Genomic DNA, 24,086 nt, shown 5'->3' on the forward strand with positions numbered 1-24,086 from the left:
GAGCCGCCCAATCTTGGCGCGCTGGGGCCTGGAGCCTGCCCTGGCCGGGAAGCGGGCGTCCTTGCTCCCCACCCGCACCGGGAGCGGCCGCGGCTGCTCCTGCGGGACACAGCTGACGCGCGGCCCGCCCGGCTTCCCGAAGTCACCGAACTGGCTGGTCAGGTGAGCAGCGGCTGGGGATCACGTGGCTGCCCGCCCTCTCCTGGCCAGGCTGGAAGCTCAGTTGTGCTGCAGCTGATCCTGGTGCCTGGCCCGTCCCTCTCCGCCCGGGTGAGTGAGCCGGTCCGCCAGGCGGGGGCCTGGGCAGGCTCCGCGGGCGGCGGGCGCTCGGGGGTTGCGGCGCTGGGGCGGAGGGCTGGTGCTCCTTGTTCCTTCGCTCCAAAGGCGGCTGCTTGGCAGTGGGGTAGGTGGGGGCTCTGGCTGTACAACCTTAAAAGTGCCTTGGGATCCTGCAGGATGAGGCGCTGCAGACTTCGGGTTGCTAGTTCGGCAGCTACGGCTTTCCATCTCTGCCTACGCAGAGCTCAGCCATGTGCTTCTTTAGTTTCCTGTGGTTGATGAGTTTGAATTGGGGTCCTAGATGCAGACTGCTCCATTAGCACGGACTGTGCCGTGTTCCACCCCGTCTGAGACCGGAGTTGGTTTATGGTCAATTCCTATCCAGGGACTGTTCCTTTTCTGTTGATAAGGTGCAATAATACCATCCTGCCATTCAGATTTCCTTTTGTTCCCCTGGTGAAGTGTGCCAGTTGACTAGCACAGGAGCCCAGTGTACCTGCAGAGTAGGTACAGGGCATATTGACCCAGCTTCCTGCATTAATGTACTTCAAGACAGGGCCAGTCCTAAAGGTGAAAAATAACCTAGTTTTCATGATCTAGTACTGAGTGATTGGAGGGAAAATGATTCACAAACATTTGTCCCAGCTCTGGATTGCTTTTTCCTCTCAGCCCGTCCCCTGCCTGGCTCTTTGTTTAACATTTTTGGAGTCGGTTTTTGTTTGCACAATGTTGGGGAGTGGCTGCTCCTAATGTAAACACTCAAATTCAGATGCAGACAAGGGGGATCACGGTTGGTGTCAAGAGTGTTCACCCTCTTTATATGGCCCCTGTCACCCTAGTATCTGAATCTCTCACCATCTTTAATGTACGTGAGGTAGGGAAGTGCTAGCATCCCCATTGTATGGATAGGGAATGGATGCACAGAGAGACCAAGTGACTTGCCCAAGGTCACACAGGAAGTCTGTGGTGGAGTTGGAATTTTGTTGTTAAAGTTTTGGTCTTTTGAGTTGGGAGCATAAACCATCCCATGTGACTTGGGGAACCAGTAACACACCCTGAATAATGAATAACTGAAATGAATTTGATCCTGGTTTCAGCAATTATCAAATTCATTCATTATGTTGTTCATAATGAGTAGTTCACTCGACTCTAGACCTGGTTAATTCTTGAGCTCTGCTGAGACCGCAAACTGTGTGGGTGATTTTTTGCAGCATGAGCAATCTGTCCCAGTAGGAGCTAGCCTGAGACCCTCCAATGCTCCACGCAGTTCAGGGAAAGCCATCAGATGGTAACAACTTGCAATTGCTACTGACCTGGGGGTAGTTTGGGACAAGTAAACTAAAAGTTAAAGATTCTATGTCCCCCTTCACCAGGTCTCTGAGCTTCTTATCCCCTCATTGTAAGTATGTTTAGATTACTACTGTTTCCCCAAGGTCGGGTCCTCAACGTCCTCAGATCTCTGGGAATCTCTCCCAGTTTTATCTTAGGGGAGATTGCAAAATCCAGTGCCCGTTAAAGTCAAGCGAAATACTCCTGTTGATTTCCCTGGTGTTGGACTGGGGCCCCTAGGAAGGAGCAGTGTTATGAACATTCAGTTGTATTAAAGAATTTAGGGGGCACATTCAGCATCTCCATGATCATATTGTGATATCCGTTGGAGTTTTGCGCACAGATCAAAGCAAGAAGATGATCCTGAGCTTTTAGAGCAGGCCACATCCCAGTCCTTTCTTTAATACATCCTCTTTATCAATAAAAAATAACACTTTTCACTTCTGTACTGCCTTCCCTTTGAAGGTCTCAAAGCACTAGAGAAATGTGGACAACATTGTTATTGTCCCAGTTTGGAGATGGGGGAAAGTGATGCCAGAGGATCTGGGCCAGACAGATGTGCCCAAGATCACACAGCATGTCAGTGGCAGAAGTTAGAGACATGTCTCCAGCCGGTCCTGTGCTCCAGCCACAGACCTCAGAGGAGTTCTGCTTCTCTTTACTTTTTATTGTCAGGACAAATGCAGCTGCCTACACACCACTTTTCTTTAGCATTCAGTATAAGCCCAGCATCTCAATAGGGTATAAATCATTTTCTCCTTCATGTTTTGGGAAGAGTTTGTGACGTTGAGAACCTGAACGTACTGAACGTACAGGTCTGGCAGTACAACTTGGTCCTGACAAGGAGCATCCCTTCCCCTGCTATTTTACTCCGTGTGGGCCCTCCTGGGTGGAAATTCTAATGGAATCATAGAAATGTAGGGCTGGAGAAGTTGTCTAGTCCAGCCCCCTGCACTGAGGTAGGACTAAGTATACCTAGACCATCCCTGCTGACGGGCGTCTGTCCAACCTGTTCTTAAAAACCTCCAATGACGGGGATTCCACAACCTCCCTTACAGTTAACTATCCTTACAGTTAAAAAGATTTTCCTAATATCTGATCTAAATCTCTCTTGCTGCAGATTAATCCTGTTAACTTCTTGTCCTCCTTTCAGTGGCTGGGGAGAACACTTGATCACTGTCCTCTTTCTAACAGCCCTTAACTTATTTGAGGACTGTTATCAGGTGCCTGCTCAGTCTTCTTTTCTCAAGACTAAACATGCCCAGTTTTTTAACCTTTGCTCATAGATTAGGGGTATGACTACACTTACATTTGTGCAGCACTGGGAGTTACAGCTGTGTTCGTACAGCTGTGTAGGGCCAGCGCTGCAGTGTGGCCACACTGACAGCTACCAGCACTGCAGTGTGGCCACATTTGCAGCATTTGCAGCGCTGTTGGGAGTGGTGCATTGTGGGCAGCTATCCCACAGAGCACCTCATCCCATTTTGACGCTGTGGCTTGTGGGAAGGGGACGGAAGGGTGCGGGTCTTTCCGCTTTCTGTTCCAATGCCCCGTGGTGCTTTGCTACACATTCCAAGCAATTTGGCGCCATTGTGAGTCTGCAGCGCGATTTCTGTTACAAATGGAGCCCGAGCTGCTGAGGACCTTGCTGATGAATGTTACCAGCACATCATGCATGACAGTGGAGCTATTCCTTCAGCTCCAAAGTGACAGTGAGGAGTCAGACGATGATATTGATTCGCCTGACGCACAAGACACTAAATTGCTTGTGGCAGTAACAGACGTGCTCAGCACCGTGGAATGCCGCCTTCGGGCTCGGGAAACGAGCACTGAGTGGTGGGATCACATTGTCCTGCAAGCCTGGGATGACGAGCAGTGGCTGCAGAACTTTCGGATGAGAAAAGCCTCTTTCATGGGACTGTGTGCTGAGCTCGCCCCTACCCTGCGGCGCAGGGACACGAGATTGAGAGCTGCCCTGCCAGTGGAGAAGCGGGTGGCTATTGCAGTCTGGAAGCTGGCAACTCCAGACAGCTACCGATCGGTGGCGAACCAGTTTGGAGTGGGAAAGTCGACCGTTGGAATAGTGTTGATGCAAGTTTGCACGGCCATTAATCGCACCCTGCTAAGAAGAAGCGTGATTCTGGGGAAAGTGCAGGACATTGTGGATGGCTTTGCACAAATGGGTTTCCCTAACTGTGGAGGGGCAATAGATGGGACGCATATTCTTATTCTGGCACCACCCCACCTGGCATCCGAATACATTAATCGCAAGAGGTGTTTCTCTGTGGTTCTCCAAGCGCTTGTGGATCACCGTAGGCGTTTCACTGACATTTACTCAGGATGGCCTGGAAAGGTGCATGATGCACGGATCTTTCGGAACAGTGCCCTGTTCAGGAAGCTGCTGGCCGGGACTTTTTTCCCAGACTGCAAGATCACAGTAGGATACGTCGAAATGCCCATTGTGATCCTTGGAGACCCCGCTTACCCCTTAATGCCATGGCTCATGAAACCGTATACAGGGAAGCTCGACAGGAGCAAGGACCGGTTCAACTACAGGCTGAGCCGGTGCAGAATGACTGTGGAGTGTGCTTTTGGCCGTTTAAAAGCGCGCTGGAGGTGTCTCTATGGGAAGCTAGATTTGGGGGAAAGCAGCATCTCCGCTGTTATATCCGTGTGCTGTACCCTCCATAATATTTGTGAAGGGAAGGGTGAAAGATTCAGTGAGGAATGGACCTCCGAGGTTTGACGCCTAGAGGCTGAATTTGCACAGCCAGAGAGCAGGGCTACTAGAGAGGCCCAGCAAAGGGCTTCAAGGATTAGGGATGCCTTAAGGGAGCAATTTGAGGCTGAAAGCCAACAGTAATGTTTGGTGCCTTTGCTGTGCCCGTTTTTCCCTTGGGGTACAGTATTTCTCACTTTCTGCAATAATAAAAATGTTTTATAAGCCAAGAAATCATTTATTCAAAATACAGTACATAAAAGGGCAGGGGTGTAGGGTGGTGGACTGTACATTCAGAGGTTTGAATATGTCCTGCTTGGATTGCTGTTCAATACCTTCTGCACTTCAGGATTAATATGCTGCATCGTGATGGGGGTTGAGTGCATAGGGTAGGGTTGTAGTCCTCAGGGCTGGTTGGGGTACAGTATTTCTCACTTTCTGCAATAATAAAAAATGTTTTAAAAGCCAGGAAATCATTTCTTCAAAATACAGTACATAAAAGGGCAGGGGGTTTGGGTGCTGAACTGTACATTCAGAGGTTTGAATATGTCCTGCTTGGATTGCTGTTCAATGCCTGCTGCACTTCAGGATTAATATGCTGCATCATGATGGGGGTTGAGTGCATAGGGTAAGGGTTGTAGTTCTTAGGGCTGGTAGGTGAACGTACAGGTGTTGGGGGCAGCTGATGGTGGTAAGAACCAGGCTCCTGGAGAAAGGTGTTTTGTGCAAACACTGGGGAACGAGGGAGAGAGCTTTGGGAGCGGTGGGGGTTACCACGGTACTGATCTGCCTGCATGGCTATGAGAGACTGCATACAGTCAGTTTGGCAAGCCAGGAGGCTTATCAGCTGCTTTGTGCTTTTCTTGGTAGCCAATTCCTTTCTCCTGCTCTGTGTTTGCCTCCACTCATGCATTTTCTCTCTCCAGTCCTGCAGCCTCTTACTGTCTGTGGCATACTGATTCATAACTGCTTTGATCAAAACTTCTTTTGATTTTCTAGGATTTTTCCTCAAGTTCTGTAGTCTTCGCGCAGGTGGTGATAGGGCTGGATTATTCAAGGACACTTAAAAAAACATAAATAGAAACATTTAATACAGAGGCTACGTTGTTTATTACCACAGTGAAGGAGTTTGTAGACTTTTTGTAGCATCATTCCCACATACCTAACATAGCACAGAGAGGCCACGGCAGCGAAGGCATGGCGAGCAATAGGGTGAGTGTTTCGGCCGTGACTTCACCTGGGAAGGGGAACTGCCTGAGGCCTGGGGTTTCTGTGCATTGGGGGAAGCAGAGGGCAGACAGTTGGGGACCTGCAGTGGGGAAAGCAGAGGGCAGACAATTGGGGACCTGCAGTGGGGAAAGCAGAGGGCAGATAGTTGGGGACCTGCACTGAACAATCATCACTACATTTTCAACAGGATTTTCTACTGCCAGATATATCACTGCTGCATGTTACCTGGGAAGAGAGGGAGGGTCTTCTACAGCAATGTGGATTCCGCCCTGGCCCCTATGCAGCTTGCCTGTGTGCAGCAATGGTCCCCCCACCCCTCGCGGCACAGTGGCGCGGACAAGTTAGCCTGACCAGGACAAGGACCACAGTGGCTCTTCCTATAAACTTGCGCAAGCACATTGCCCACGCTCTGGCTGCAACTTTTAAAGCGATTACCGAGGCCGATTACAGAGACGTGATAGACCAAATCAATGGGCTATTCCACATTTAGGTATGCATGCAGGCAGCCATAACCCCCACCCTCCTCTCACAAAACATTTCCATCCTAAAAATAAAATCTGCTTACCGGGAACACACTCCTCTGCTTCCTCTTCACCAACAAATTCCAGCTGCTGCGACTGGCTAGCCTCCTCCTGGCTTGAGAAGAGCTCCTGGCTGCATGCCTCCTGGGACTCCGGGGTGTCTCCCTCCACCCCAGTAGCCTCACCCTCGGCTTCCTCTACACCCTCCCCCACTTCTCCCTGCTCTGAACTCTCCATCGTGCTCCTCGGATTGGCAGTGGGGTCACACCCAAGTATGGCATCCAGCTCCTTGTAAAAACGGCAGGTTGTGGGGGCAGCTCCTGAGCGGCGGTTTCCTCACGGGCTTTGCAATAGGCACTCCGCAGCTCCTTTACTTTTACCCTGCACTGCAACGCGTCCCGTTCATGGCCCCTTAGCAGCAAGGACTTTGATATCTGCCCATAGGTATCATAATTTCTATGGCTGGAGCGCAGCTGTGATTGCACAGCTTCCTCACCCCAAACACTGATGAGGTCCTGCAGCTCGGAACTGTTCCATGCTGGGGCTCGTTTGGGGCATGGAGGCATGGTCGCTGATTGATTGATTGCACTCCACACCTGGCTGAGCAAACAGGAAGGGGATTTTTAAAATTCCCGGGGCATTTAAAGGGCAGGTCACCTGAGCACAGGGCAGTGGAGTGTGAAACGATGAGCAGAGTGGCTGAAAAGGTATGCTGGGATACCTCCTAATACCCTGGAGGCCAATAAAAGCACTGTTGGTGTCCACACTTGATCACCAGCGCTGGAATCGCTACACCCCAGGCAGACCAGATGTACAGCCAGCACTGCAACCAGGGAGTTGCAGCGCTGGCCGTGCTTTGCAAGTGTGGACACAGAATGAGTTTCAGTGCTGTAACCCCATCACCAACGCTGCAACTCTCCAGTGTAGCCATGGCCTCTGTTTTCTAAACCCTTTATCATTTTTGTTGCTCTCCTCTTAACTCGCTTCAGTTTGTCCACATCTTTCCTAACGTGTGGCACTCAGGGCTTGGCTACACTGGAGAGTTGCAGCGCTGGTGGTGGCTTTACAGCGCTGCAGCTCACTCACCGTCCACACTTGCAAGGCACATACAGCGCTGTATCTCCCTGGCTACAGCGCTGGCTGTACTCCACCTCGGCCTGGGGAATAACGACTGCAGCGCTGGTGATGCAGCGCTGCCCTGCCAGTGTGGCCAGCAAAAGCGCTGTTGTTAGCCTCCAGAGGTATTCGGAGGTATCCCAGAATGCCTGTTCAGCTACTCTGCTCATCAGTTCGAACTCTACTGCCCTGGCCTCAGGTGACCCACCCTTTAAATGCCCCGGGAATTTTAAAAATCCCCTTCCTGTTTGCTCAGCCAGGTGTGGAGTGCAATCAGTGAATCTTTCCAGGTGACCATGCCTCCACGCGCCAAACGAGCCCCAGCATGGAGCAATGGCGAGTTGCTGGACCTCATCAGTGTTTGGGGGGAGGAAACTGTGCAGTCCCAGCTGCACTCCAGCCGTAGGAATTACGATATCTTTGGGCAGATATCAAGGGCCATGCTGGAAAGGGGCCATGACCGGAACGCTCTGCAGTGCAGGGTTAAAGTGAAGGAGTTGCCGAGTGCCTATTGCAAAGCCCGCGAGGGAAACCGCTGCTCCAGCGCTGCTCCCACGACCTGCCATTTTTACAAAGAGCTGGACGCGATACTTGGGGGTGACCCCACCGCCAATCCGAGGATCACGATGGACACTTCAGAGCGAGGGGGGAGGGAAGGAGGAAACAGAGAGTGAGGGTACTGGGGTCGGGGGAGACACCTGGGAGTCCCTGGGGGCATGCAGCCAGGAGCTCTTCTCAAGCCAGGAGGAAGGTAGCCAGTCGCAGTAGCTGGTACTTGGTGGAGGACAAACAGAGAAGCGGGTTCCCGGTAAGCGGCTTTTATTTTCAGGATGGAAGTTTTTCGGGAGAGGAGGGAGGGTTCTGAATGCATGCATGCCTAGATGTGGAATAGCGAGCCCAAAAGCGGCGTTCCACGGTGCTGAGCATTTCCGTGAATGCCAGAAGCAATTTAGTGTCATACGCGTCAGGCGACTCGCTATCATCGTCAAACTCCTCATCACTTTGGATCTTAAGGAATAGCTCAACTGCCAAACGTGATGTGCTGGCAAGACTCGTCACCATACTCTTCAGCAGTTCGGGCTCCATTTCCCACAGAAATCACGCTGCACAGAAACCGTTGAGAGAGTCAAGATGGCGCCAAATGTGGACGGAAAAACAGGGATTGCTGGGATGTGAAGCGATGCATCACAGGGCGTTGGGACAGGAAGCAGAATGACCTGCACCCTCCGCCCTATTTCCACAACCCACAGCGCCAAAATGGGACGAGGTGCTCTGTGGGATAGCTGCCCATAATGCACAACTCCCAACAGCGCTGCAAATGCTGCAAATGTGGCCACACTGCAGCGCTGGTAGCTGTCAGTGTGGCCACACTCCAGCGCTTTCCCTACACAGCTGTACGAAGACAGCTGTAACTCCCAGCGCTGCACACCTGCAAGTGTAACCAAACCCCGAGAGCTGGACATGGTATTCCGGCTGAGGCCTCACCAGTGCTGACTAGAGCTAAAGTGAATGAGGTTTTCATAATATGGACCCATCTCCTCAGGGAGTAATGAGACCTGCAATGCTTGATTCTGTCTTAGTTATCTAGGTATTTATAATGTGTCTGTTGCCCTGGTGTCTGCAGCTAAAGTTACAAAAAAATAAACAAACCATCTGTACAGCTGTAATCTCCCTGCTCTCTTTTTTGTGTGTCTCTCTGTGAACTTGTGACCACTTCAAGATTTGATTTCTTATCTCCAGACTAGATCTATATCTTGTTAAACAGAAAGGGGAAGCCTAGAGGCAGCTGTCCAGACTTCAGCCCCAGCTTCTCCTTTCTGTACTATTTAGACCAAGTTCCTCTTTCTAGCTGGGCAAACGCTACAAGGTGCTACACTCACTCGATGGCATTTCTTTGTCACTTTTGAGAACTGCACCAGACCAATTCTAAAATTTCGTGGAATGTGCTAGGTATTGATGGGTGGAACCCTAGTGAGCTGGGTAAAAACCAGAAAAGCCTCATTTCCACTGAAATCAGGCCCACAGAATGCCCGTTTGGTACTGCGGGCAGAGGAAGCTCTAGGTCCCTCTGCAAGCTGCTGCCTGCGCATAGAACAAACCGAGTTAGTCACACACCTCCTTCCTTATGTAGGCTGAGTTGTACACTCAGCCAGGCCCCTTCCTCACTCCAGCTGTTCCCTCCCCTAGTGAGGCCACTCAGCCCCCCAATTCCAGCCAGGCCCCTTCCCCATCCATTTCAGTCAGCTCCTACCAAGCTGGGCCTTCGTTTGCATGTGGATTACACACACAGCTTGGCTACTTGAGCAAGGAAGTGTGCGAACCTCTAGTATGACTACCTGGCCACTCTGTTTTTCCAGTTCCTTACCGAACAGCCACTGACAGGATGGATGTTCCCCTAGTTGAATTGCAAACACAGGCCCTGAGTCATCCCTGGCCTGGCGGAGAATCCAGTGCAAGGGGGAGCAGCTAGACCCTGCCCTATTCTGGAGCTTCTGGGGGCTGGTTCAGCCTCTCATGCAGGTTAAGCAGCCCTTGGGACTGTCTTACCTTGTGCTCTGGATCTCACAGTGCTTGTGGGCTTTGTGGCAACTGATAGATATCTAGGGTGTAGGAAAGCCCCTGCTGCTCTCCTGCACCAAAGGTGGGGAGATGCAGAGCCAGCTCTTGGCTGGCCAGGGGGATCCTCTATGCTAGAGGTATTCCCCAGCAGTGCCAGGGCTGCTGCTTTGCTTTACATTGTATCCCCGCTTTGGACTTCGGGCAAATAGCACCTGCAATTTGTCTTTAACGTTAACATAAACAGACGAGTAGGCGATCCACAGGGAGCAGATGAGGAAGACAGTACCATTTTTACACAATCATGTATGTTCAACATTGTCAATCCCAAGCATTCAAAATCATGAGGTAGGCCCCCAAGATCATGCAATTGGCTTAAATCAGGGTTTTTTTTAAAGTAATACCTTTTGGAGTTCATTCTGTCTTTGTGGGATATAGCATTTAGGGGGTCATGTTCTCAAGCTTTTTTCCACAACCATGAAAGTTAGAAACCATAGGGTTTGTATTTTTTAAATGCTGAGCATCTCACATCATCACATGACTTCAGGAGCTGGGGCTTGAAGGAAAGCACCAGCCAGTCCAAGAGTTGCAATAAAATTGCACGACTTGACAACATTGCACTTTTTCCAACCACAACCACCTTTAAACGCCTGATGCAAGCCCTTTAGAACCTCTTTCCGTGAGTGAAGCACTGTGTTATGTAGATGTGCTCAGAACAAGGTTAGAAGGCTGGCAGCCTGTCTGTACTAGTGCTCCCATCAGCGCTACTGCCACTGTAGCCCAACCAGTGAGAGCAGTCCTGGGAAATATTTAGGAAAAGGCCCAGTTTTAACAGGGCCACCCAGAGAGGGGCAGTTTGCCCCGAGCGCCTGTTTGAGAGCTGAGTGGCATTGAGACCTGGCCCCGGGGGGTTGCAGTACCACCCATGGAATTTAGCCTGGTGGCCCCTCCAAAATGAGGGCCAAACCTGAGTGGCCCGGTGATCCCATGTGCCAGGTCACAATGCCCAGAGTGGGGAGCTGGGCCTAACCCCATGGGGCAGGAGCTGAACCACTGCTGTAGAGTGAGTGCGGTGTGGACTCCCATCTAACCCATCCCTACCCCCTGGACTGCCCTTCAGTGGCGGTCTTGTTTTTTTTTTTTTTGTTTTTTTTTAAAGGGAGGGCCTCAGTTTCAGATTTTGCCCCAGGCCTTCCAAAACCCTCTGTTTAGCTTTGAGTGCCAGCACACCCAAAAGGAACAGTCAGGAGGGAAAAATGGCTAGAGCATAGTGCAGGGCAGGGTGCGTAGGAACAGGAAATGAGAGAAGTGGAGTCAGATTCTAGAGAGCTTGGAGAGCAAGGAGACATTTGAGCTGTATGTGGAACATGAGGAGATATCACTGCAGGCTCAAGAAGAGGGGAGGGACTTGGGGCCAGCAGAAGGGAAGGAAGACTATCCTGGCAGCAAGGTATTAAATGGGCCGGAGGGAGGAAGCAGGGGATGGCTAAAGAGGAAGGTGCTATGGCCAAAACAGAGATTACTAGAGCAGGACTAATACCTTGGCAGTGGGAATGGAGAGGGAAGGACACAGTTGGAAGATGTTGTGCAGATAAGCAGCAGGATCTGACTATAAACACAGTGCAAGCCAAAGCAAATATATTTCTTCCACACAACCTATTATTGAAGGTCTCCAGAGGCAGAAGTGAGGATCAAAGACTAGAAAAAGTCAAGCCAAACCAGGAAGGACTGAGGCTGCCAAGTAAATGGGTGTAGTTAAATGCTTGAACCCACGCTGCATTATAAACCTGGGCTTACAATTGCTGGACCCGGGGCTCACAGCCATGCTAATGTGTCCATACTGCATTACGCTGACCTTCTGACTCAGGTCTGCAGCTTGAGCTGTGTCCACACTGCAAAATAACAGGGCTTGGACCTGAGTCGCAGCAGGACCCAGCTCTGATCCATCCCTCTAGCAGGGCCCTAGGACCCAGGCGCTGAGTGCTTGCTACTCAAGTCAGACTGGCTTGTGTGTGGACAGAAGTGGGGCTTGGGCTCAAACTTGGGTCAGAGCCTGGGCTTAATGTGCTGTGTAGACACACTCCCTCCTCTGCCCCATATCCGTTCTACCCTGTGGTTGAGATTTTGATGACGTGTTTGTTCCCATCACACTTGTGGCCCAGGAGCAGAAAGGCTTTACAGCCTTGAGCCAGAGAACACGGTATCCCCCCCAGGACAGCAGAAACAAAAAGTTCACCGCAGCCAAAGCCAATGGTCCAGCTCAGAGAGGATATTGGGAGAGGGTGTCACTGAACTACGGGGCTGGTGGCGAGTGTATGTTCAGGACATCTGAGTGCACTGGGCCGTTGCTAGTGGATAATGGCACTGCAGTACACTGGGTAGGGATACTGCGGTGCTTTGGGGTGCAGCTGTCACCACGGAGGTGCTTGTGGGGACAGGCGGGGCGTTGGACTAAGCCATTTTGCTATGGCAGACTGGAGTGCATGGGGCGTAATGGAGTGAATGCAGGAGGATTGCTGTGCAAACCGGAATGAGTCGTTGAGAGGAGGACCTGACACTATGGTGCTTTGAAGGATGTGTGGGGCAGGATGGAAGTATCTTACTCTGGAGTTTTGGGGGTGCAGGACAGTATGTGATGGTATAGTGGGGTATAGGTAGAATATTAGGAGGCCATATGGGTGGGATGCTGGGGTGCAGGTGGTGTAGTAACATGCATAATTACAGTCAGGGCTCTGGGTTACTCATGGATTGCTGTACTGGAGATGGGGTTTGTGGAGGAACAATGACAACGCTCTCAGGCAGCTGGACTAGAGGGTAGAGGAAGTGGGGCTATGGAAGGAACCCTAATGCAGTAATGAGGGGATGATACAACCTCCCCTCGGAGGTAAACAAAGGCAGAGAGGGGTGATTAACAACTAGAGCCACTGTAGAACCCTACATAGATAGGTAGGCTGGGGTGGCCTGAAGCTGATAACAAAGGGCCATGATTTGCATAAAGCTAGGTTGGGAGAATGGGCTGGACATGCCATATCTCATCATGTTCCTCTCCATGGACAGTCTGTGGTGGATGGGTGGGTGGAGCCCTGTGACCTGCTCAATGACGCACTGCAGAGGGAGGATCCCCCGAGTGGTCCTCATTGATTTCTGAAGCGGAAGAGGGCTCTTTCCACTGAAAGATTTTTGTCTCTCTCTTATCAGTATTTATCCCTCACTCCAGAGCAATGAAGTTGGCAGCCTCTGTCTCTGGCCTGGCCCTAGTGGCCTGTGCCCTGTCTCTGGAGAATGGACTCATGCGGGTGCCCCCGATGGGCTGGCTGGCGTGGGAGAGATTTCGCTGCAACACTGACTGCAAGACAGACCCTGACAACTGCATCAGGTGAGTGAGGCAACGCCAGGGGCTGCATCTGGAAGTTCTATGTGGAGACGACGTGGTGTGAGGAGAGAAAAGGCAAACTGCCCCTACTTTTGCCTCGCCCTGCAGCTGAGGGCACCATGAGGAGTTCCCACGCTTCCCCTCTGCATGTTAAGGGCTAAAGCCTCACCTTTTTGTAATGCTCTGTTTGAATAGCTTTTGGGTTCAGTGCTTTGGAGAACGAAGGTAGAGGGGGAGGTAGAGACACCCCAAGCAGCACCAGCATCCCCCTCCACTTCATATCCTCTCCCCCACCATTCAGAGATACCTCGGTCAGAGTCCATCCCTCCCATGTCCTATCTCCTCCCCACCCCTCACTGACTCTGTCCCTGGACATGAGTCCCCCACCAGCTCTTTGGCAGCTGGGAGAAATAAAAGGCATAGGTGGTAGGTAGAGGGTTGGAGCAGAGACATTTTGGGGAGGCTGCAGAGAAGCAGGAGCTAGATTGTGCGATAGCATCCTGCTTGGGAGGATCTGAGGTGAGAGAACCAGACTCATTTCACTCATGACTCAAGTCAGATGTGAGGCACAGATCGCTAACCCCTGCACCATCACATCTCCGTGCCATGAAGAGTAATTTTAAAACATTGTGAAAGCCATTGAAGGAACATGGAAATTGCCGCACTGGGTCAGTACACTGATCCATCTCATCTGTCTCCCACCGCTAGCAGCACCAACATCTCATGCTTCAGAGGAAGACTTAAAATTGTCAGCACACACCTAATTGTGCAATATGACATCCTGGAGGGATACTTCTTCCTGGCCCCAACTGGGGGGAGTGTTGCCTACACACGTTAGGGCACCCCACCTTTTCCCAATTTGTAGGGCTCCAGGCAAAAAGCACCTATCCTTACCCAGTTCGTAGGGCTCAGGGTGTAACTAACCTGGTCAGTTTAAGTACCCACACCCTTTCCCAGTACATAGGGCTCCGGGTGTATACTACTTCTGCAGGACCTTTTACCAGTGAAAGAGCCTTTTACAGTAATATATTACACAACCTCTATTTATTAACAATCACCAAAAACAGAATGCACACATTGCACATACAGTGCTCACCACTCCCAGTAAGACAGAAGAACTTTTCTTGATGGCCAGTAAGGATCAGGTCCATCTGGGGGACTCCAGTTTCTGCATGGTGTCATTGGCCGAGTGTTGAGGTCTGGGAGCTCTGATCTTTGGGGCTGTGTCCTGGAGTTGATTCCCAAAGAACTTCCTTTTGGACTCCAGTTTATATAGTGAAATTTGAGTTCTTTTTAGCTATATCTTAACCAATCATTGTACAAAAATTTTACTAATCAATCGTAACATAGTGTAACAAAATTCTTTAACCAATCCTACCCCACCACCTTAATTTACACTTAGCAAAATTAATTATGTAACAAACATAAACAGTTAAAGAACCACACAGAGACCATACAGATAAACGATAGAGAAGTGGGGACCATAATGACAAAACAATAAAGAAATTAAGATTTCACAACCACAACTATTGCTAAGTGATTTCTTGACAGACGGGATGCTATCAAACTAAGGTTTTTTGCCTTTTTTTTTAAATCATCTTAAGATCTGTTTCTTTATCTGGTGATGGTGGGTGCTATTAGGACAGGAGAGCCTTCTTAACAGCCTGATATTACATTGTTTTAATATAATTTAGATGGAGTGTGAGGATGTGACTTCCTGCTTCTCAGCTAATGGCTGCGGCTCGGCTGCTCTTTTAATCTGGTTGCAGACGAAGGCCTTAGGCTTTAGGCCTTACAATATGGCTGCAGACAATGGCCTTCTCCTTACAGGAGGGATGGGATGTTCCACGTATGACCTGAAGCCACAGGGTTGACATCCCTCCTAATTGTACTCCAGCTGGTGTCTCCGTGTTTGCTGTTCTTATTCATGGAAATGTCAAACCTAATTTGGGAATCTCCTGTCCAGTGTATGGAATCTCAGCAGACCTTTCAACATCTCCCATAGAAACAAGACACTCTTTTTGGAGGGGAGGGACAATGCTTCCTTTCTCTCCAGCAGCAGAAACACACCAGGGCTCCCACACTGTGGTGAATCAGGATGCTGCTCCTTTCTGTGCTGAGGCCACCAAGATGTACTGTGCTTAAAGCAAAGGCCAAAGGGCATTCTGTAGCACCAGCCTGAGGTCTGAAACATTGTCAGCCCGTCCCTCTCGGCCCTGTAAAATGATCAAGCAGCCATTTCCCTGGCTCCCCTTCTCGCTCTTTGATCCTGCTGACAGTCAGGGTAGGTGGAGGATGATGATCTTGCAGTGTGGCGTGTTTGCAAAAGGACTCGTGCTTTGGAGTTGAGCATGCAGAGACATCACAGCACTGGTGCCCCGCCGGGATTGCTGATTTACATATAATATAAATGAGCCCGACCATGTATTTTTTTTCACTTAGCTAGTCTATATAATCCTATGTTCCTGTCACTGTGACTCTCGCACAACCTCCTTCCCTCCCTGTGGTCATTCTGTGACACCCCCTCACAGCAGCTTGTCTCAGACGCCAAGCTCTTCTGCATGGGCACCATCTCCCAGCACTCTGCGGTCCTGGTCCTACTTGGGGTCTCTGAATGCTACTGTAATACAAATCATAACTGTAGCCACTCCCCCGGAGGGATGGACAAAGCCCCCCTGCCCCCTTCTTCTTCCATCAATCACCATTATTTGGAGCTTGTCCATTCTCTTTGCGTTGCCTGGCTTTTTCCTTCCTGGTGTCTCCACTCAGGTGACTCCTTGCTGTGCCAGGTCCACAGGGGAGCCAGCCCTTGAGCAATCAGTGACCATACTACTAGCTGGCAAGGGGTGGAAAGCCCAGTACGCAGGGGACAATAGAGTAAATAAAACGAATCCCAGCAAAGGAATGGCACACCAGAAATAACTGCATAACAAAGGGGGACTTTATTAGGAACAGGAAGCTAGGATCTGGGGTAGGAATGGGTTATAGTTAACTAACTGATAAACATGGATAAATAAGCCATTTCCCCACCTCCACACACTCTCTAACTCCTCCAACCCCTTCTTCCCAAGGAAGATGCTAGGCTGAGGTTGTGTGTCCTGAGATGGAGTGTTCCAGCACTGTGGCATTGGCTGACTTCAATAAAAGTCACCTTCACGTTTTTTCTTCACCTCTGGGTGGGACAGGGTGCTCTCCAGACTCTGGCCAGGCTCGCTGTTCCCTGGCCTGGAATCCTCCTGGTCTCAGCTGCCTCTTGGCAGCACATGTGGGGTTGGATCGATCTCTCTCTGTATGTTGGTCCCTGCAGTTACCCAATCCATGCAACTAGAGTTTCACAGCAGTGGGAGTTCAGTGGCTACTCCCTGATCCGCGCTCACTGTCTCTCTCCAGACCCAGATCACCTCATGCAGAAGCCTCCCAAGTCCCTGTTGTCCCCAGTAGGGGTTTCTAACTCCTTCTGTCCCCTCCCCTAGCTCCAAGCAAGCTGGGAATGGGGTGAAGGGACTTTGGCAGCAATATGAGTCATAGCCCTTTTGGTAGGGCCCCCAAGGCTCAGTCTGGAGTCCAGGAGCTGACAAACTCCAGGTGGAGGTCACATGGCCAATGAGGGAGGGGGCTAGCCCCTCTCCCTACAGGCCTCATGAGGTCCCCACTGACAATTCCGTGTTCTGTTCTGGGACCTCAATGGAGAGAGATTGAGAAACTGGAGAGAATTTAAAGAACAAACCTGCTGATGGAGTTGGAGGACATGACATGAAAGGAGAGAGCGAATGGACAAAATTTGTGTGTCTGCACAGGCCACGAGGACTGAGGGAGAGATCTAGCTTCTATTGACAAACGCATGAAGGATGTAGACAGCAAGGCGAGTAAAGAGAGGGAGGATAGTTCAGTGGTCACAGCACTAGTTTGAGACTTGGGAGCCCCAGGTTCATTTTGCTGCTCCCCATGAACTCTGTATGTGACCTGAGCCTCCGTTGCCCCATCTTCAATATGGGGATAAGAGCACTTTCCTATCTCACGGGGATGTGGTGGGGATAAATGCATTGCACATTGTGAGGGGCTCAGATACTAGTCACGGGGGACAGATAAGAGATTTAGAATTGTTCAGGCTCTGCGAGCTACAAGGAAGAATAACAGGAAACCTTTCCTATTGATGACATCTGGTGGACAAGGGAATAGACTCCCAGGAGAAGTGGACATTGCTAGAGTCCTTTAAAACTGGACTGGACAAAGCCTTTGAGACTCTGCCGTGGAGACCAGACCCCTGCATTGGCAGTGACAGGGGAAGATGGAACCTAAAAGGTCTTTTCCATCTTGGTTACAGGTTGAATGACTCCATGGGTTTTGTAGCAGCCTTTGGGGATAAACAGGAGCAGGTGCTAAGTGTTATTAATAATGGGTTTGTTTTGTTACCTCTGCTTGCCCTGAGCCTGTTCTCTCTCTCCCCATCCCCGAGGTAGCGAGAAGCTTTTCGTTGACATGATAGATCGTCTAGCTGACGATGGCTGGAAGGAGCTGGGCTACGTGTATGTGAACATAGATGATTGCTGGATGGCGAAGAAGCGGGACACAACGGGGAAACTGATCCCAGATCCTGAGCGTTTTCCCAGTGGGATCAAAGCCTTGGCAGATTACGTGAGCTGATTCTTTTGGTGTAAAGGCAGGATCCAGAGAGGGAAGGGGCAGGGGCTGGGGAGCAGGGTGGGTTCTCGTTATTTCAGTCACATCACATCTTGTGGCCTTGAGGCATGAGGTCCGTGACCTGAGAGATGTGGAAGGTGACGCTCTAGCACAGTGAGAGAAGCTAAAGCACTGTCCACTCTGACATGCTCCCCCCACAAACTCACACCTGCCCCTAGTGGCAGCCAGGGGCTTTCAGGCTCTCTCACACCCCTCTCCTTTGCACAGGCGCACTTCCGGGGACTGAAGTTGGGCATCTATGGAGACATGGGCAATTACACATGCGGTGGCTACCCAGGAACCACGCTGGACCGGGTTGAACAGGATGCCCTGACCTTCGCAGAGTGGGGCATGGACATGCTGAAGCTGGATGGCTGCTACTCATCAGAAGAGGAGCAGGCCCAGGGTAAAGACTGTCTCCTAGGCTGTGTGGACTTGCAGCCACGCCACTGTTACTGTCCTCAGTGTCAGAGAAACTGAGAAGACCTTTTTTCTTTATGCTAAAGCAGAGGCTCTCGCAGCCTGTGGGCCACCCCAGATGGGGGCTGTTGCACGTATCAGGGGAACAGGGCTGCCATCTTGATTCCTATTCCCCATCTCCATAACTCATTGCACTGATGCTCATGGTGCTTCCCATGACCCACTGGGGAACTGGGGCAGTCTCTGAGGACGCTGGTGGCACGTTTCAAGAGGAGTGTGCAGAAATGGCTGAATGTGGGACTGTGGCTTGGTAAAAGGTTCAGAACCTCTCTGCTAACGGGCACAAACCTATGTCCTGTTAGGTTCATTTCCTTGTGCCTCCCATTCTGGATCTTCACCTCCAAGCTAGATCCCTAGCTGAGATTTTAGAAGGTGTCCAAAATACCTGCTTTACAGTGGGGCTACAGAACCTTCAGAGAAGACCCTTACATGTGCATAGGATGTTGTCGTGGGGAGCGTGGGGGAGATTGTCCTTACTGGCCATAAGGCAGAGCTGTTTTTCTACAGAAATCCCATTGGTGGCCGGAAAGTGGCTTATCTGATGGGTCTGTGCTTTGGTGGGGGACCTGGTGGTTTGGCAGTTCTGATGGTGTGGGGGGATAGGTTTCAGCCTCACGATCTGAGTATGGGTGGAGAAGCCCTCAAATATTTGATTTCTTAAGGAAGGCAGCTTCTGTTATTCACCTCTCCTCTCCCCCCACCATCCCTGAGCCCCTTTCTTTCTACTTGTGTGTCTCTTAAAGTAGCCCATTAAAAATCCATGTAACTAGGTTCATCTGAGTGATCGTTCCAGAAAGTGCTGCTGTTTTCCTCCGGTCAATGCCAGCCATTTTCTTGACCAATTGGATTTCTTGTCTCTCATAGGCTACCCTAAAATGGCAATGGCCTTGAATGCAACAGGCCGCCCTATTGCCTATTCCTGTAGCTGGCCAGCCTATCGAGGAGGGCTTCCACCCAAGGTAAGGCTCGCTCTGGCAGATCCTGAGGTTCCTTCGATTTTCCTGTAATCGTCCTGCACAGACTGTCCTGGGGAGAAGCTTTTATTCAGCGTTGCATGAATTCTTAATGCCTTCTTTTCCTACCCCTCCCCCACCCCAGTTGCTATGATTGGCTTGTAGGCACTGATCTCCCAAAGGGACTGTTAGCTGTCAGACAGGCTGTGGATCCACGTGGAAGGATTCCAGGCTGGGGTGCAGGAGGAAGGGTAGTGGTACCAATCTTTGGACCGGGTTGTTAATATAAAAGGACACTCCTGAAAAGTGGCGATGTCTGCAGGAGAATAGCTGAAGTTAAATGTGGAAAAGAGGCCTGTAGGACACCTCTTGTCGATCCCTATCCCAGCCAACCCAGGATCATTCCCCACCCATGTATTCTTCAGAGCACTGTCCAGTTTTAAATGTCTCCAATGATTGGCCTTCCACCAAATCCCCTGGGAGGCTCCTCCGCAGTGGAGCATGAGCTTTCCCTTGGCGCACTCTCATTCCGCCCCCATCTGTACTCTAGGCCTTTGGATCACCCTGAACAATCCCCCTCGCCATTGCTTACACCCTTCAAGTGTACTCGTGGATGTTCATTGTGCCCTCCCCTGCCCCCAGTTGCCTCTAGCTGGTTAGCCAGGCTGCTCAGCTTTCCCCACAAATGGGGCACCTCGTCCTTTAGTTGCTTGGTGTTGCACTTCTCTGAATTCCCTCAAATCCATCAACACCTTTTGGCCACGAAGGCTCTCTGAACTGTTCCCAGTGAGTCCCACCGGTGGCTTCTGAACTAGCGATGATAAGTACAGTGTGAGCGTGGGGGGCGGGGTGGGGGGCGCGGTATTTTTTCCCCCGCCCATGACAAAAGTGCATCCCACAGCTCTGTGGGCACACCCCCTCTCTCTCATTCACCTGAACTCCTCCTCCTGTACACCTTGTTCTCTTCCAGGTGAACTACACCCTCATGGCGGACATCTGTAACCTCTGGCGTAACTATGGTGACATTCGGGACTCCTGGAACAGCATCCTTTCCATCGTGGACTGGTTTTCAGCAAATCAGGATGTGCTGCAGCCAGTGAATGGCCCTGGCCACTGGAATGACCCAGACATGGTAACTTCGGGTGTTGATGGTGGAGAGGAGGGTTTCCAGGGATTTCCTGTCTAGAAGCAGGGTGGAGAATTGGAGATCATGGCTAGCAGGAATTCATTAGCCCATGGCACACTATACAGGTCTGCAGGCTGCCAGAGCTGCCTAACTTTTATGCCACATCCCTCATCCACCCTGAAAAGCCCTGTCTAGACTAGGGACAAGGTGGGGGTTTAAACATGTTAGTATTTTAATTAATACATATTTAACATCACTGAGCACAGATGGGGCTGGACACTTTTACGACTGTGTTAGCTGGGCATGCTCCACCAGCGCAGGAGGGAAAGGGCTTGCCAGGATGCCAGTGCTCTCCATGGGCTGGGTCCTGCCACTGGGAGCAGCAATTGTCTTGCTAATGTGTACCCTCTGCCTTCTGCTCTTCCACTCTCTCCCCCTCCGCCCCACCCCACTGTCTGGCTCCTCCCCCTCTGTGCCACAGCTGATCATTGGAAACTTTGGCCTCAGTGATGAACAGTCCCGATCCCAGATGGCCTTATGGACGGTGCTGGCCGCCCCACTCTTCATGTCCACAGACCTCCGCACCCTCTCCCGCAGCTCCAGGGAGATTCTGCAGAACCGGCTGATGATCAAAATCAACCAGGACCCCTTGGGAATCCAGGGACGCAGAGTCCTTAGGGTACAGAAGGGCACGTGTGGGAACCCAACTGCATAAGGGCCAGGGAGAGGGGCATAGATGGGGGGGAAAGCCATTGAGAGGGACTGGCTGGATGTCAGGGGTGCAGGCGAGCCAAGCCACGGAATGGCTGTGGTTAGCTGAGGATTTATGGGGTTAGCATAATATTGGGGAGGCCTCGCCAGGGGAAGGGTTGAACTAAGACTTGCTTGTTAAACAGTTCTAGTATTCCCCTCTTCCATTCCCTCCCCACCGGACTCGGCTGCTTGGTTTGTCCTCCCATGCCCTTTCTTGTCTCTTGGTTTGGAAAGTGTTAATCTTGGGACTCTGAGGCCACTGGTGGGTAGGAGGGCGGCCATCAAACAACCTCAGTTCACTCCCTCCTGCTGATGGCTGATGTGTCAGTGTGTGGCTAGGCACCTCATGCCCAACAAAGAGATGTGATCCGTGCTGCTTCCAGGCCCCTGCCATGTCAGGTTCATGAGCCATCCCAAGAGCTGATGAGCATTTGGGGGAATGGGTGGCAGATGCAAGGAGAGGTGCAGCGAAGCTGGAGATGCACCTAAACTCCCTCTTTCTGCTGCCCCTGTGCTTCCCTAGGAGAAGTCTCGTATTGAGGTGTTCCTGCGCCCACTTTCCCACTCAGCCAGTGCCCTGGTCTTCCTCAGTCGGCGGACGGACATGCCGTACCGCTACACCACCTCCCTCAGCAAGCTCAACTTCTCCGCCAGCGCCGTGTACGAGGTGAGCAGGGAAAGCACAGCAGGTCCCATCCCAATGCCCCTGCCCTGCGGGCCCCTTATCTCCCGCAGAGTGGGGAGCCCAGCCCCCATGTTCACACACGATGCTTTGCAGTCTGGAATCCCCCTCCTACTCTCTTCCCCAGAATGTAGTTTGTTTGTCCTGTCTTTCCACCCTCAGCCTCACACAACACGTAATACTGTTGGAGACCACAAGCCAAGTCCACAGACCCAGTTACATCCATCATACATGCTGGGACTCATCCCTCCCCTGGCACAGTCATGCCATGGATTAGGCTGGACTCTGAATGCTGCAGTCCTGAATGTAGGCAACTGGGCCCTACACATTGTGGGGGTGGGGAAACAGCTACAAAGTTCCTGCCCCTATTCCTACTCCAGGATGGTGCTGGGGCAGGGTGGGGATTGGGTGGCAAGCGACCGTACCAAATCACTGACTAGCCTGGCTCTGGGACTTTGATGGTGTGCTCGCAGTTAGGCTGTGGTCCCCGTGGCTCTCACAGACCACAGTGAGTTAGGCCTGGTCAGTGTGTGGATGAGATTTCTAGGAGGTGATAGGGGGAGCGTTATCATGGGCCTTGGGTTTCCTGGGATCATTCTGACTCTGGGTATTTTCAATGGAGTTGTTCCCACTCCTGCAGCCTCTGATCAAAATCCCTTGGGGCTGGATACAGTAGTCTGCCTTTGTTGTGTAGTGTTACTGTGCCCCGCTGCACAGCTGCTTACTCGGCCTGCCAGAGCAGGCTATACTTCCTGGGATCTCTCATCTGCCTTGGAAGTAAAGGTTTTTTTTACATACTTTGGGATGAGAGGCACCATGCAAATGCTGGTAACAACCACCTCTCTTCCAGGCACATGATGTGTACAGCGGCGGGATCATCAGCGGCCTGAAGGCTGGAGAGAACTTCACTGTCATTGTTAACCCCTCGGGCGTAGTCATGTGGTACCTCTATCCCACAATGTACCTGGATCAACCCTTGGACTTTGTCAGACAGCGCCCCCAGGGGAAGGGCTTCCACCCATTTGCACTGTGAAGCCAATCAAAAAGGAAGAGGCTGGGGGGCCAGCTGTGATTTTATCCAGCCCCGATGGGTACATGTTGCTCTCTGACCAGGAGCGACTCCCCTGAGTGTTTCCATCACTACATGGAACAGACGTTTTGCTTGTTCACAGTCGCAAACTAATGATCTACACATAACCTCTTTGTGCCTTGATTTTCCTCTCTGTCAACCAGGGAGAATTACCACCTCCCTCCCAGGCATGAGAGGAGGGTTAATTCATTACTGATTGTAAAGTGCTTTGAGAGCCTTCCCTGGATGGTGCCAGGCAAGTGCAGAACACGGCCACTGTGAGCATTTGATAACTCTCGCTACTTGAACACTTGGCTTTGAGCCCGTGCTAGAGTAGCAGGGGCTGAAGGCAGTAGCATAGCTCGGTGAAGGGGTCATTTCCCCTAGATTTGCAGTAGGGCCTTAGAGCTGACCCCTGACTTACCTGTCACGAGGAGCGAGTCTCCCTGGAAGTGCTATACCAGCAATCACATGTTCCATTGGGGAGGAACTTTCCTACCATTTCCTTCGCTTAGAACTCACCCCCTTCCAGTCGTAAAACCATTAGCGCCTGTAGGAGGCAGCATTGTGCAGCAGCAAGAGCAGGGTCCTGGGTGTTAGCAGCAAGAGCAGGGTCCTGGGTGTTAGAAACTCATGAATTTCAGTGCTGCCTCTGCACTTATCTCAGCAGTTGCTAAAGGCGATGTCTGCACTAGCTCTGCTACAGTGGCACACCTGTGGGGCTGCAGCATCCTCGTGTAGACCCTTCCTGCACTGATGGGTGGGGCTTTTCCATTGGTGGTGTTAATCTCACCTCTCCAAGAGGCGGGTGGCTAGGTCGATGGATAAATTCTTCTGCCATGCCAAAAGCAGGGGCTAGACCAACCTAACTGCAGTGCTCAGGGATATAATTTGTCACAGCCCTGAGCGATGGAGCTAGGTTGATCTAATTTTTAAGTGTAGACCAGTGGTTCTCAACCCAAGGCCCAATCAGCACTCAGCTGTGGCCCATGTGACATCCTCACAGCCATACAGGTAGTATGTATATTGTGTGGATGCAGCCTATGTAACACAGAGAGAGCTGCATATGTGGCCCACAAGGGTAAATCAGTTGAGGACCATTGGTGTGGACCAAGCTTTAGTTTCCCCGTCTGTAAACTGGGGACAATACCCCTCCCATACCTGAAGATTATTAGTCATATTTAGCACTTAACATCTTCCAAGTGCCCTACAAATAGGAG

At 51.2% G+C, this 24,086-nt stretch overlaps 2 protein-coding genes across 3 annotated transcripts in view; one reads left to right on the forward strand and one right to left on the reverse strand.

Annotated features, from left to right (window-relative positions):
• On the forward strand, nt 1-23,462 carry NAGA (alpha-N-acetylgalactosaminidase). 2 transcript variants are annotated; one of them, XM_050954430.1, is made up of 9 exons: nt 1-270; nt 12,949-13,126; nt 17,584-17,758; nt 18,032-18,209; nt 19,148-19,242; nt 20,207-20,368; nt 20,844-21,041; nt 21,639-21,782; nt 22,648-23,462. In XM_050954430.1, the coding sequence occupies exons 2-9, from the start codon at nt 12,972-12,974 to the stop codon at nt 22,828-22,830; spliced, it is 1,290 nt and encodes a 429-aa protein (XP_050810387.1). In that variant the 5' UTR covers nt 1-270; nt 12,949-12,971; the 3' UTR covers nt 22,831-23,462. The 2 variants fall into 2 exon arrangements, with proteins under 2 accessions (XP_050810387.1, XP_050810397.1); XM_050954440.1 differs by having other exon boundaries at nt 1-162.
• SEPTIN3 (septin 3) overlaps nt 1-24,086 on the reverse strand; it is a 324,031-nt gene that overhangs the window by 241,098 nt on the left and 58,847 nt on the right. The window lies entirely within an intron of this gene.

The sequence above is a fragment of the Gopherus flavomarginatus genome, chromosome 1 (genome assembly GCF_025201925.1).
Source record: "Gopherus flavomarginatus isolate rGopFla2 chromosome 1, rGopFla2.mat.asm, whole genome shotgun sequence".
Classification (NCBI taxonomy): Eukaryota; Metazoa; Chordata; order Testudines; family Testudinidae; genus Gopherus; species Gopherus flavomarginatus.

Bases quoted from the DNA above. Each gene is read 5' to 3' on its own strand.
- NAGA (XM_050954430.1), top strand. From the start codon at position 12,972: ATGAAGTTGGCAGCCTCTGTCTCTGGCCTGGCCCTAGTGGCCTGTGCC. The intron at 17,759-18,031 runs GTGAGCTGATTC...TCCTTTGCACAG, and splicing joins TCAAAGCCTTGGCAGATTAC to GCGCACTTCCGGGGACTGAA. The intron at 19,243-20,206 runs GTAAGGCTCGCT...GTTCTCTTCCAG, and splicing joins GAGGAGGGCTTCCACCCAAG to GTGAACTACACCCTCATGGC.